This window comes from Lepisma saccharinum, chromosome 5 (assembly GCF_977018435.1).
Source record: "Lepisma saccharinum chromosome 5, izLepSacc3.1, whole genome shotgun sequence".
In the NCBI taxonomy this organism is placed as follows: Eukaryota; Metazoa; Arthropoda; class Insecta; order Zygentoma; family Lepismatidae; genus Lepisma; species Lepisma saccharinum.
In genome coordinates, this window is record NC_139233.1 from 53,171,862 (window position 1) to 53,187,047 (window position 15,186).

Consider the following 15,186-nt stretch of genomic DNA (forward strand, 5'->3'; position numbering starts at 1 on the left):
GGCTACATGCACGCCACGCCTCTGCATATGATCCATTGCCCCCTACAGGTGCCCTTGGCCGTATGGAATAAAAATGCAACGTGAAAACTAATTCCATCTTGCGTATCCTTTTGTTTTTGATTCTGCTAGACTTGCTTTTTTTAACTTCAATGCTTGCCCCCCCCCCCCCTTCCTGATTTCAGTCCATGTTTGGTTCAGGGTGAACCAACAGCTGATGCATAACTTATGCTGGAAAACATGGAGACTGCTAACCTACAATAGGGTGGCAATGTTACTTGGAACAAGCACAATGACTTCGTGGTCGTGGTGTACCTATATTTCTAATAACCTTGGTGCCGGTGGTTTACCACGGTATGTGCAAATTCATGGTAGGATTACAATATAATTAACTGCAGAATTCGGCGCTGGCATTCCATAAATTGAAATTTTCAGGATTGTAAGATTGAGAATGATTTATTTTATAGTTGGTTCCCTCTTAACATATACAATATAAAATTATGGCAACTGTCCCGATTGTTTTATGATTTTTTGAAATTCTGCTAGCAGAAATACTATTTATCGTAGAATTTTGGAAATCATTGTCACACCAATTTGAACCTTCCTTAAAGTAATAAGCACTGTTTGGACTCGAAAAAAGTTATTTATGTTGAAAAACAACTTAAAATTTACCTTACGCAAGCATGTGCACTTCCCATGGACAAGATCTTCTGGTAAATGTCTGTTATATCGGAGACACATTTCTAACGCATATTTTCAGTTTCAAATGGTTCGTACTTACCAATTGTGTATTGCGGAACCTATTTCAAGGTGCCATTATGCTTTTTTCACGAATATAACTTCGATTTTTCACATTACGAGTAATTCTTTTGGGTCCTTTCTTCCGTTGCGGAACATAGACTATTAAGTGCTTGTGTTTTGTCGATTAGGAGTGGGCATGCAGTGTTGCAACATCCTTAACCGAAAAATACCTACTTTCGTGTTCATTATGTCATCACAAACCATTGACGGATAGCTCCAAAAACCATTCCCGATAGCCCCAAAAACCATTCACGATAGCCCCAAAAACCATTGACAGATAGCCCAAAAAACCATTCACGTTAGCCCCACGAACCATTTCCGGCAAGGTTAGGTTAGGTAAGCATAGTTAAAAAAATAAAAATAAAAAAAATCTGGTACAAAAAAGGCACGTTTAGAAACACTTCTTCCTCTCACAAGACCGCGTGACTTTCGACACTCGCACCATCTGCAGGTTCGTAATGGAAACAAAGGCATAATGTTGTCGCTTCGAACAAAAGGCTACTTTATTACATCAAAAGTGTGTATTTTCTGTGGTGCAGCATTCCATAGTGACAAAATACCTCCACGAAGTTTTATAAATGCAACCGAAACTCATTTCCATAAGTAGTTTCTCCTGTAAATTTGAAGAAAAGTGTCTTCGATATAACAGACATTTACCGATCTTCTCTGTTGAAAAGCGGCAGTAAATATCGTAGAAGTGTGGGAATGAATGTAGAAGTAAATCAGAACCTTAGTAGAATGCATTTAGGGACTTTATTTTAATGCTAAGATAACCAAACCTAACCTGCCTAACCTAACCACGAAAGCATATATTAAACAAAATCTTAAGTAATCGGTAAAACTCCGCAGTATGTGTTAACAGAAGTAAATGGAAATTGAACCATGTTAATATTGCATTCGTAGTATGATGACATCGCAATAAAACAAGAGGAACTTGGGCCCCCACTAGTCTACGATACTTACAGTCGCTTGTCAAGGGAAAATACATTGTCCATGGGAAGTGCGCATGTTTGTGCAAGGTAATTTTTCGGTATGAATGAAGAATATAGAGAATGTGTCTAATGACGTTAATATTTGGTATACTAACTAAATTTGACCTTCTAATCATGAATCTGTTGTTGAAATGCCGCGGACACGTCTAAAAATTCAAGGGTAGCCACACGAATTATGCACAGGTAGCCCCACAAACCATTGACGGATAGCCCCACGAACCATTTCCGACAAGGTTAGGTTAGGCAAGCTTAGTTAAAATTTTGTTCGTAAAACAATGCGAAAAAGCTTTTTTTTTTTTAAAAAAAAAAATGCAACTTGCATCAGCTTTTCTCACGATTTCCAGACGTGTCCGTGGCATTTTAATAACAGATTCGTGATTAGAAGGCCAAATTTAGTTAGTATACCAAATATTAACGAAATTAGAGACATTCTCTATATTCTACATTCGCTTCAATTTTTCAGTTGTTTTTTTCAACACAAATAACCTTTTGTGAAATCCAAACAGTACTCATTACTTTAAGTAAGGTTCAACTTTTGTGTGACAATGATTGCCAAAATTCTACGATAAATTACTCTTCCTGCTACGAGAATTTGAAAAAAAAATCATAGGAAACAGTTTGTTATATCGGAGACACATTTCTTCATTTTCACAGAAGAAACTACTTACGGAAATGAGTTTCTCCAAGCTTTCCAATGTTCGTGGAGGTATTTTCTTTCAACGTGGAATCTGACTGGCAAATCATATATTTTTCAAGAGAAATATCCCACCGACGCACAATTGACATGCTTCCCACGTGAACTGCATGCTCCGCACGTTTGATGACGTAACCCAGTGTCAGTGTATCAAACTCCTTTTTTTTTTTTATTATGCTTGCCTAACCCAACCAAACCTAACCTAACCTAACCTTATGGAAATGGTTCGTGGGGCTATCCGTCTGCTACCCGTGCATAATGTATAATTTCCACCGGAGGTATTTTTCGGTGAAAAAGGTTGACGTTAGCTCCAAAAAACATTGATGTTAGCCCCAAAAACCATTTTCCATAAGGTTAGGTTAAGTTAGGTTAAGCAAGCATAGTTTAAAAAAAAATACTCGACATGTCATGTTCTAGTGAAAGCACGGCAAGTTTGAAACACTGACTATGGGATTATGTCATCTTAACACATGGAACATTGTGCTCTCGTGCAGAAAGCAGTGCCTCCCCGATGGTGTAGTGGTAATATCGTCGCCTTGTGATCAAGGGGTTCCGGGTTCAATACCCGGTGGAGGCATACGGCACAGTGGTTCGGATCCCACTTTAAACTGTAGGTCCAGTCCCGATTAGCCTTTCTGTGCATAAAGTGGACTTAAAACCACAAATCAATCAATCAATCGTGCAGGAAGCAAATGGCAGCAGCAGAAACAGCATCTCGCACAGAGATTTTCGCAGAAAGCAACATGTATTCGCATTAAAATGGATCAAAGCTACATTCACAAACTTCCACAATGCTACAGAAAATGATTTTGTAAGTACTTTCTCCTGTAGCTTTGAAGAAATCCATCACCCCTATACTATAATGTTACCATCACCGAGACTCTGAAGTATGTGTTAACATACACAATTAGAAATTGAACCATGTAGAAATGCCTGTGCACTGTGATAAATTCGGAATTAAACAATTGGAACTTGAGCCGCCTCACATGGATATCTGCCAGAACTCCATATTAGAGAGAATTGTAACCAAGAATGACCATGAAGTGCAGATGCTTGTGTAAGCTACTTTTCAAATCAAAATTTGAAGTTACCTCCACAATAGTTTACATTATTGTAAGCGCTACGATGCCAGGGGTCCTGGGTTCGAATCCCAGCCTGGGCATGGATGTTTGTGAGTGTCCATTCATCAATTTCATCATATCATCACTCATTCCCATCTTTACAAATTAGCCAAAAGTGGCACAAAAAGCGAAGTAAAAAAAAGTAATTAAAATAAAGCACTTCATAATACTCCTAGAAAATTAGTGAAAAATCTTCAAACATTCAGAACACTTGCCATACTTTGTTCAAAGGAATATGATGGCACTTTATTTAAACAGACTGCCCATCTTCAGTAGTTGGTGAACCTAATTTTTGTTTTATTTTCACTGGGTCTCATTATTTTTTACTATGTGGGGATTCCTTTCATAAAATATATGTTCTCTTCTAAGGTACTTTTTTCCTTTTTGTGCTGCTGGTTAGGTTAGGCAGTTATGTTCCATGCCACTCTCAAAACATAATCAGAAATTTCCATTGTGTGCAGGAGAGGTAAACACGATTCATCTTACCCCTCATCTTCCATGTTTGCTGTATGATGATATGAATGATTGAAAACATTGATAATGTGTGATGAATATTGCATGAATATTTTAAATTTTGCTGCTGAAAATAAGATCAATCTGCTAGTAGTCTCACCACTTGGTGAAAGTAGTTGTACTCTTATTTAAAATACGTAGATTTTCCTCCATAGAAAGTATCCTACACTAAGACAATAGCATTGGGGGGAAAAAAAGGATAATGATTTTTGCCCCGTATGTGTACACAGCTAATTGAAAATGACCAGCAGATCCAGAGGCAATCTTGAAAAAATTTTCACTGGCAGTTTTGAACATTTAAAGGACATAGAAATTGTGAGATGAGGTGTTCTCAGGATATCAATGAGGTTATTTCTGGGTAGCCTTCCGAGAGCTAACGTCACTCTCATCTTCAGGGATTGAAATTATTAGTATTTTGAAGAATGATGAATTGACAAGAGGATTTGTAATTGGTGGAAATAGTGTGAAAAGACCCTATTTGTAGTTCATTTAGGTTAGGCTATGCCTACTTTGGTAGAGAAATTTATAGAGAAAGTCTTCAAGTTTATGACCTCCATTTTTTTGCTTGCTTTCGTGGTATCATCATCATGTGAGCGCCCATTGACGTCAGTCGAGCAATATGGCTGTTAGCCAGGTAGAAAGGCTTTCTGTGTGCTTGAATTTGCAAAAACAATTCTGTTACTGTCATACAGTATCATTTTAGAACACGATATGGCAAACAACCACCAGTGATCAGAACGCTACATTTTAAAAGCAGCTTCGCTACAGCTACATTTATCACAAGGTAGCTCGCTACACTACTCCTGTTCGCTACTCGCTACTTTTTGCGCTACTTCTGCATAAAAAACTTAAAAACAACCATATGGATATTAACACGTTAACTGCTGTGCCGGTCCTATGGGCCCGACATCAAGATTTTTTATGAGGCCACGTTGGTCCATGGGATCGACATTGTGACGTCTAATTCGAATCACTCTGTCAGGCCAACGGTCCTTCGCGCAAGCATATTTCATATTGGAAAGGCCCGGCACGGCACCCTGGAATCCAACGGCACATGCATTTTTGGCAACTTATAAGCAGCAAAGCCAATTTTTTTTATATATTTATTATTATTGTTAATATGAAGCATGTATATTCCTTGTTATGGGTAAGTAACCTGATTTCGCTCATTATTTAAATACAGTATTTTAATATATTTATTTATTTTAAATTTATTTGTGGTGTTTGTATATATAATTACACAGTGGTATTGGTGCATCAACACTGAGGCTATTTGCCCCTATGTAACTCTATGATGAGGAGTCCCTATAAGAATGGGGACAATATTTGCATTTGTTGCCTTTACGCTATTTTCACCAATTATGTGAAATATACTGGGTGGTCCAAAAGTCCCGGAACGTTCACATATCGTGAGAAATACACATTGAATCGGAAAACGAAAAAATACGGTTTAATAAGTGAAAGAAAGCTATTCAATGATATCACACTTGATTCCCCACCCCTGCCCCCTGGGTGTGGGGCAGGGGGCAACTGTGAAATTTTAAATGGAAACCCCCATTTTGAATTGAGGACTTCATTCCGAGTCCAACGAGCTATCAACCATCCTCCTAGCTCAATTAGGAAAGGAGATATGGCAAGAAAAAAAAAGAAAAAAAAAGAAGGACGCTCTGCCCTTAATTGAGCTAGAGTGAAAGCGATTGCAGATTCGGAATCTTTCACTCTAGCTCCATTAGGGGCAGAGCATCTGTTTGAAAATTTTTTGGATTTTATGAAATTTTCACCTTTTTTTTTTTTTTTTTTTTTTTTTTTTTGGAAAATTTAAAATCGCCATATCTCCGTTCGTAATTGAACTAGGAGGATGGTCGATAGCTCGTTGGACTCGGAATAAAGTCCTCTTTCCGATTCTACAATACAAAATGGGGGTTTCCATTTAAAATTTCACAGTTGCCCCTGCCCCACCCCCAGGTGTGATATCATTGAATAGCTTTCTTTCACTTATTAAACAGGTATTTTTTTGTTTTCCAATTCGATGTGTATTTCTCACGGTATGTGACCGTTCAGGGACTTTTGGACCACCCGGTATGTTTCATTTTATTTTAATATTTTAGTATTTTATATTTTTTTATAATATGCACCAACTTACAGGATAATCTTTAGCATACATTTTAAACATGTATTCATACAATGGCATATAGTTTGTGAACATAGGAAAAAATATAATACAGCACATACAGTACATAATATTCATATTTTTGTAAAAGATATGAGTTACACTACTGCATTGCAAATTTTTTCACAAAACTTTTGAAAAGTTTCAGTCAACACTTGAAAACTGTGATCACTCCACGTGAACTTTATTGAAGCAAGGAATACACATATGTGGTTTACCTTCACAAAAAGTAACAACCTTCTTCACTTTATTTGCTGCTTTTTTTTCGGCTTTCTTTTTCAGAGACCAATTATAGCAGTACTTGCAATATTTGCGCACTTTGTGAACTGGCCCTTCCTTCGTTAGTATTGTGTGATGGGATCGTTTTTTTCAGAGGTCTTCCTTCACCAGGTGAACCTGTTGTAGTTCCTTCCTCTTTTGTCAGCCAAAGGACCACTTTCTCTCTGAAAGACACAATGTTTATGGAGTCATCCTTAACTTCTTTGTACAAAATAAAAGCATTTATCATTTCACAGTTTTTCGCAGTGGGGACGAGTACGCAGACATCTGATCAGACAGATCAACTGGTGATTTACCTTTATTATAATCACACACCATTTCAGGCTTTTGTGTTGTGCCACACCTTGTTTCAATTTCCATCATGTTATGAGAATGTTTTGTAGAGAGCATAAGCACGCACTTCAATATGGTGATTCCCTGCTCATTTGTAGTGGTTATCACCTCGCCTTTCTTGAGTTTTTTCAACAATATCCTTGGGACCTCTATTTGCACGCAGTGTTCCTACGAGATTTGTATCTACATCCAAAAGTTTATTTGCCAAATCTAATTACTCTTCCACGGAAGGGTACAAGAGTTTCATCAACACAAACAAACTCACCGGGTTCATATACCAAGATGGCGGCAACTAGTAGAAGCTGCGCTGATCGTCGTCCCGTTTTTCGAGAATTTTCAGTGTTTTTTCTGAGTTTATCTTTAATCCTGGTGTACTCGTGCCTCCGCTATAGTGTTTCCTCCCCGATGTCAAAGGATTTTCATGATCTATTGCGGTGGAGATGTGCTGAGAGAGACTTTTCATTTTCGGCACTCGCGGCAACAGGTATGCGTGTCTCCGCCATGGCTTCACCCAGCAGCAGGGAGCAGCGCTCGGCAGGTAAGGGGACCCCAGCCCGGTACTTTCACTTGCTATTCATGGCTTTAATCTGTGGGGACATACAAGTGAATCCGGGACCTGTGAAAACGTTGGCAAATTTCTCTGTGTATTACCAAAATACACAGAGCATTAAGAACAAGCTTTCTGACTGTGCTGCTTTTGCGTGTGAGCTAATGACATACGATTGCTTGATATTTACGGAAACGTGGTTAACTGAAAATGTTAGTGACAGTGAACTACCATTCGCAAGCCATTTTAACATATATAGAAAAGATCGTGCGACTCGCGGTGGTGGTGTAATGATATGTGTTAGCACAAAATGGCCCAGTAAAGTACGCAATGACCTAAAGCGGAACTGTGAATTACTGTGGGTCGAGGTTTCAGTATCCAATGCAAATAATCTTCTCCTTGGTTCGTACTATAGACCGAATAAAAATAGTCCACTGTACCTTCTCGAAGAATGTCGAGATTCGTTACTTTCAGCAATTGCCTTGGGGGACGTTGCACTTTTCGGAGACTTCAACCTGTCTATTGAGTGGCAAGATCCTGGTCATGGAATCGCGAAGTGTGCAAATGACCTATGGTTCATCGAAACTTTCATTTCTGGTTTAAAGCTAAGGCAGCATAATTTATTCAACACCAGGAAGGACAGTAATCTAGATTATGTTGTGTCCACATTGAACAATGTAAACATTACGCCGCGTAAGAACCTCCTCAGTTCTGACCACGATAGTTTGGACGTGTCCATTTCCATCCCCCCACCTACTAAAAGAGGTCATCGCCCATCGATCCAGAAGAAGCGCCACCTATGGAACCGAGCACCGTGGGAGGAGATAAGACGTACCCTCGAATGTTTCCCCTGGGGGCTTTTGGAAGATGGGACAGTTGACGACGCCGGTGAGCTATTTACAGCTGCCATTCATGCAACGGTGAATGACCTTGTCCCTTCGGAAAGAATAGCATCTCGCCGATTTCCAAGTTGGTTCGACTCCGAAGTGCACGCTGTACTGGCTAACAAGAATCGAGCCTGGCAAGTTTGGAAGGACTTCCCGAGTGAACACACTTACAATACTTTCGCTGTTCTTCGACGGCACTCAAAGTACCTTCTCCAAAACAAATACAAAGAATACATAAACAGTATCAATGCAACAATCCAGGAAAATCCAAAGAACTTCTTCAGTCTAATAAACTCGAGAAGAAACAACAGCAGAATTCCTCTTGAAATTACACACAATAGTGAAAGTGCGAAAGGTGACCGAAGGGCTGAACTCTTAAATGCTTATTTCCACGGTAACTTCTGTCCCCCTGCCCCCCTTGCAACGTTGCCAAACGTAAGATCAGTCTGTTCTTCCTCTCTAACAAAGCTTGCCACTACAACCGATGAAGTAAAAAGTCTATTGTCGTCTCTCCCAGCTCACCGTGCCCTAGCGCCGGACAATATTACCACCATGTTCCTGAAGAAAACTGGGGAATCCCTTTCTTATCCCCTCTGCATTCTTCTGAATAGATGTTTCTCGGAGGGCGTCTTTCCTCACGTTTGGAAGCAAGCTAACATCACTCCCATTCACAAAAATGGCAACAAAAACCTTGCTTCTTCCTATAGGCCAATCTCGTTACTCTCTCTCCTCTGTCCATCATTTGTGAAAAAATCATCAAAGACAGGCTATATAAATTTGTTTCTCCGTACCTTAGCTCAAATCAACATGGTTTTCTTTCTGGTAGTTCCTGTCTTACGAACCTGTCCGTTTTTCTATCACATGCTATGAAATGTATTTCAAACAATTCACAACTGGACGTTATATATTTTGATCTAGCCAAAGCTTTCGATACTGTCAGTCATCGTCTTTTGATTCATAAATTATGCAATAGATTCAACATTCATGGTAACTTTCTTAACTTGCTCACAGATTACCTTAGCGATCGCCAACAACGTGTAGTCCTTCCAGGAACTCTATCTAACTTTCTTCCCGTCCTTTCTGGAGTACCACAGGGCAGTGTTCTAGGACCCCTCTTGTTCATATTATTCGTCGATGACCTTACCGACCATCTCACAGCCGCCTCTAGTAATTACCTTCTTTTCGCAGACGACTGTAAGATTTTCAGAGAAATCTCCACTTCCAATGGTGCTCATCTTCTCCAGAATGACATAACGTTTTTTTCATGGTGCCTGACATGGAAACTTACTTTAAATCCTGAAAAATGTACTACTCTCACCATCTCTCTCAAAAAGAACCTGTTAAAGTCATCTTACTCCATCTTTGGCAATAACATCAAAGCAGTATCCTCTCATAAAGACCTAGGCATTGTTTTCGACCAAAAACTCACATTTGAAGAACATATTACAGGCACGACAAAAAAGGCTATGCGTCTCTTAGGTTTACTGTATCATTTTACCGAAATTAGTGACATCTCAGCCCTCACCTTGTACTTCAAATCATTCATCTCCCCAATAATAGAATACTGCTCTCCCGTCTGGTCCATGGCATGTCCCACTCAGCTCTCCAGAATTGATTCTGTTCTTAACTTTTTCCTGGCTATAGTTCGTTACAGGGTTCCCTCATTACGCAACTTTCCAACACCACATCTCCTAGCCTTTCTAAACCTACAGACTCCCTATCAGCGCCGTTTACTGAACGATTTTAGGTATCTTTACAAAATTGTCAATGGTAAAATCCGTTGCAACACGCTCCTCCAGGAATTCCACTTTCGAGTGCCTATGCGCTCAACACGCAACACAAATCTATTTTACACAAAAAAGCCTAGACTGGAAATTCAAAAAAGATCGCTCTTCCACAGACTTCCCACTCAATATAACGACCTCCCATCAAGTGCTGATGTATTTTCCACAGAATATGCCTTTCGGTCAACCATCAGAAGGTATGTTGCCAAATAATATTTAAATTGTGCTATCTTGACTTATTTATATTAATATTTTGTCTTATTGTGCTATTTTTATTTTTGTTCTTTTTTGTTATTTTCATTGTTACTGATTTCAGTGTAAAATGGCTACGTGCTGTATCTGGAATTTTCTCAATAAATAAATAAATAAATAAATAAAACTTATCATTGAGAATTGATTGAGTTGGTGTTTTAAGTCCACTTTATGCACAGTAAGGCTAATTGGGACTGGACCTACAGTTTAAAGTGGGATCCGAACCACTATGTGCCTCCACCAAGTATCGAACCCGGGACCCCTTGATTACAAGGCGATGACGCTACCACTGCGCCATAGGGGAGGCCTTTATCATTGAGAAGATCAACCAAACATTGAACTTTGTGTAATCTATCTCTAGGGGCACATTTTTCATTATCAGAAAAATGTAGCATTCACAAAATTAGCTCAAATCTATTTCTTCCCATAATTGATGCTGCGAAAGTGTTCTTGTATAAACAATTTTGCCTCCAGTAGTCAGATAACTGCAGCATTTGTACTATACCCATCCAAACTACTAATCCAAAAAACTTCTTCATCTCATTAGCAGTCACTGGAACTTATTCATGTAGTCTAGAAGATGGTGGGACATCACTTTCACCACTCATTAGACACTGTGTTGCATACATATTTGTTTCTTCTGCAATGATACTGAAAACATTGTCATCAACTATCAGTGAGTAAAAATCTTCTGTCTTTCCAAGGGCAAGCATCCCTGCGACGTTACAGTCAATTCCACATGAAATCACAAACTGTCTGATGTTTGGTGGATTTCCATTTGGACCCTGGCTAGAAGAAACATCTTGTGGCTGAATATAAGATTCATCAGAAGTAGTAAGACCATCTTCTGTATTGTTTGGAGAAAATATTGGATCATCTTCAGAGTCCTCTAACTCTTCTTCTGACATATCAAGATATTGGCAAATCTCCCTTTCATCCAAGCGTCTGGATGCCAATGTAGCTATCAGTCAAGTGGCAAAGTCGACAACAAAACATTCCAAACAAACACACTGAACCGAAAATGAAAATAAATCTTTCCTTATTTGTTGTAGGAAAGAGAAACATTCCCATAAAGAAAAGATGAAAGTGGCCGATTATTGAAAATTCTTTTATGTTTATAGTGCATTGTGTTGGACAGTATTACTTAGAATACTTCTAAGCAGGTCAAACATAAAGCTCAAAGTAAAGAATGAATTTTCAGGAAATTGATTGTTGCTTTTCAATCGCCGGTGGAGCACTCAATGAATGTTTTCCTGTTGGCTCCACGTTGGTCCCATGGGATCGACACACTATAATTTATCGAAATAATAATAAACAAATTCGAAATTTGATAACATGAAGTTATTTTACAACAGAAACACTACCAAATTGCATTTATGGTGCTGTCAGCGAATATTGAAAATTTTATCCGGCAGTTAACGTGTTAAAAGAATCCCCTACTACTGGTAAATAGATTCTGTTGTTATTTATTATCATGATGCCCGTCATTTGATAATTTTGATAGCAGTGTTACTTCAGTTACTTATTTTTACTATAGTTTTTGAGAATAACATATCTATGCAAGTGGCATATCAATTCAAATTTGATATATGAATATTGCAATTAGGGTGTTATCAAAATTAATGATTACAACTATACACAAATAAAATTTTGTAGGATTACGTATTTATGTTCACATCAACATATTTTTCTTGTAAACAAAGGACCCCAGGTTCGATACCCAGCGGAGGCACATAGTGGTTCGGATCCAGTCTCGATCAGCTTATCTATGCATAAAATGGACTCAAAACAAAAACTAGGAAAGATGCCAAGTTAGGAAGATTGGATCCTCCTCCATTCACTACACTGCTCATCATTCTTCATTCTTCCTCATTCTCACAATTAACCGAAAGTGGCAGAAAGCGACTATAGATAAGATAATAATTTAATAAACCATTCATCCTCATTGTCATGATTGAGAGAAGTGGATGAATAGATGAGGAGGTAAACAGAAGAGGACAAATGGGTGGTGGACTATATCAAAGTGTTCGAAGATTAATATGGAACAGGGATGTACCTATGAAATGCAAGAAGGTAATATATAACACATACTAAGTGCCAATAATTATGTATGGAGCAGAGACTTGGACAATGACATAGAGACTGAGAGAGAGAGAGAGAGAAAAAAGATGCAGGCAGTGGAGATTAAATTTTTAAGGAGTCTATTTGGTAACACTAGAAAGGATAGAATAAGGAATGATCAGTGGGTGTGGTGAAGCTTCAGGACAGGATAGACCATGCACAGATGAGATGGTTTGGGCACATGAAGAGGACGGATGCAGAAAGACTACCCGTAAGAGCTTATAATGCACAAGGAGTGGGAATAAGGCCAAGGGGTAGACCAAGATGTATGTTTAAAGAGGAGATAAGTGGAGTGTGTTAGGAGAAGGGATAGCATTGGAACACCATGGAAAGAGAGGAGTGGTGGAAGACCAGGAAAAAATGGAGAGGCTTGACTTCTATGCCGACTCAGTGAAGGATGATGATGATGTCATGATTAGCAAAAGTTAGAGACAAGTGACACAACAGTAGGAAATGTATATAAATTTCAAAACTATGTATATTAACTGAAGAAAATTGTCGTTTCTGCAGGAAAGTCAATAACTCGTATGCATAGGCATAACTTGGGGGGGCACATGCCCCTCCAAAATTTTCACGTTTCTTAAACTTTACAAGTTATGGTTACTTTTGTTAACATCCTGAGACCTGAGGAACTAAGTAATAGATATAATAATTGTGATTTCGCAAATGTAACAGTTGTATAGCATATAATCCTGGACACAATTTTTATGGGATGAAAAACTTTTCAACTCTGCCACCCCCCCCCCCCCCCAAAGTTACGCCCATACTTGTACGTACTTTTTACAACATGATACAATATATTGAGGAAACTGTTGTGTAAACCCGAGTGTTATAAATGTATTGTAATTTTAAAATTTATGAACAAATATTATCGCAATAATTATTGTAATTCCAGAAACTCTATTATTCTTGTAACAATAATTTCTTGTTGGTGAGATTCTATATACTGACAATGATCAATGCTGTTAACGTACTGAGCCATTTATTGCTCGCAATATTCCTTTGTCAGTGCAGTGGAAAATCCATCGCTCGTTTTTGCACTGCATGTGTTTTACACAGCAATTAATGCCATTTGGTGTGTTTTACACCATGAATATCCACAGGATTTGTTCCAGAGGTGATGCAAACGAGGCACTTTTTTCTAGCGATGCAGCAAACTAGGCATGTTTCTCCCCAAAATAGCAATGCAGCAAAAAAAACGTAGCTGTTGGCTGGAATATATTGATATATGTCAGTTAGTTATCTGGATATCTGAATTATTCAGATACTAAATAAATAAATTACGCAAATATCTATAATCTACAATCTAGATAATCTGTATCTCCATGTAATGGACTGTCTTTATGAACCTCCCACAAAATTAAGGGTTATTGTCAATTTTTTCTAATGCTGTTGCCACATTCAAAATTCACCTCAAAATGCTGAGAAAAAATGTAGCTGTAGCAAAATTTTCGCTACAATTACAGGTATTTTGTAGCTTCACTACGCTACAACTTTCAAAATGTAGCGTTGCCACAGCTACAAATTTTGTAGCTAGCTACAGTAGCAACGCTACAAGTAGCATTCTGTTTTGACCACTGACAACCACCTACAAGGCAGTCCATCTACAATTGGAACAAGAAATGTGAAGAAACTGGTATCTGTGCAAGGGGAAAAGTCCTGGGAGAGTAGAACTGGGCTATCACATTGATATCTGTCATATTACGAAAGGGTCACACACAGAGCATTTGTAACTCGGCCATGTAAACTTCAGGACATACGCTTCCAACCATGTAAGTATTTCAACTATGTTATTAAAACTTTTGTTTCTGTAAAACTTTGAAACTGTCTTTCTTTTAGGATCACCCTGTATAATATGTCATAATTAATTCAAACACTTTATTTAGTGAGAGGTCGTAAATTTTGCATATGTAGAGGAGGAACAGAAAATTGTTTGTAGAATGGAGATTGAGTGGAAAATCATTGTTTCAGTGCAAGATTGTGGAGTGGGGAGGTTGGTGTGATTAACCAATTTGTTATTGACCTTTATTTTTTTTTTAGTTTTCAGTGAAGTAATTTGGTGGCAAGATATTGTGAAGAAAATCTTGGATGATGGCATCAACAAAGGTAAGCTTGTACAGCCAACGGCAATGATAATAGTGTGTAAATTGCCCCATCATCATTTTCATGCTTTTTTTATTCTACATCCTGTATTGTTTTAAGGAGTATCCAAGAGGGGAAATACCTCTTTAATAATAATAAGAAGAAAAAATAACACTTCATCTGGCTCTGGATGGGCCTGGCATAGCATACCAGGGTAGGACGAAGACAACAGCATCAGTGGGGGAGAGGGAAACTCCCGCCAGCAGAGATGGTGGAAGGGACAACCCATCATCTTGGGATAAGAGGAAACCACTGCTTTGTGGAGGAGCAGAGGTACCCCCAAAGTGAAATCAGTGGCAGGATGGGCTCTATAGCTGTACTGAAAGTAGCCAACCTAGCGGATGGAAACCCCGAAATTCAATGACCTGGCACTCCAGGTTGGGGGTTGGGCTAACAACCTCATCCTGTATAAGACCATTATTGTTGAGAAGCCAAGAAATAAGCACCAGATTGATTTAATGGATGTACAACAAGGCAAGAAAATGGACAAAGGTTTTGGTGGTGGCAATGTGGAACGTGAGAATTTTACATAGGACAGGGAAACTAAAAAAAA

The 15,186-nt window shown here is 38.6% G+C and overlaps 1 protein-coding gene across 5 annotated transcripts in view; it reads left to right on the forward strand.

Annotated features, from left to right (window-relative positions):
- The first annotated feature begins 289 nt into the window (after positions 1 to 289).
- Ccs (Copper chaperone for superoxide dismutase) overlaps positions 290 to 15,186 on the forward strand; it is a 41,127-nt gene continuing 26,230 nt past the window's right edge. For 2 of the 5 annotated variants that reach the window (XM_083122558.1, XM_083122563.1), the window contains exons 1-2: positions 290 to 351; positions 14,532 to 14,597. In XM_083122558.1, the coding sequence (XP_082978684.1) occupies positions 14,580 to 14,597 (18 nt within the window). In that variant the 5' untranslated portion in view covers positions 290 to 351; positions 14,532 to 14,579. Of the gene's footprint in view, positions 437 to 3,636; positions 3,656 to 14,531; positions 14,598 to 15,186 lie in introns of those variants that run through there. The other 3 variants (XM_083122559.1, XM_083122560.1, XM_083122562.1) reach the window with 3 other exon arrangements.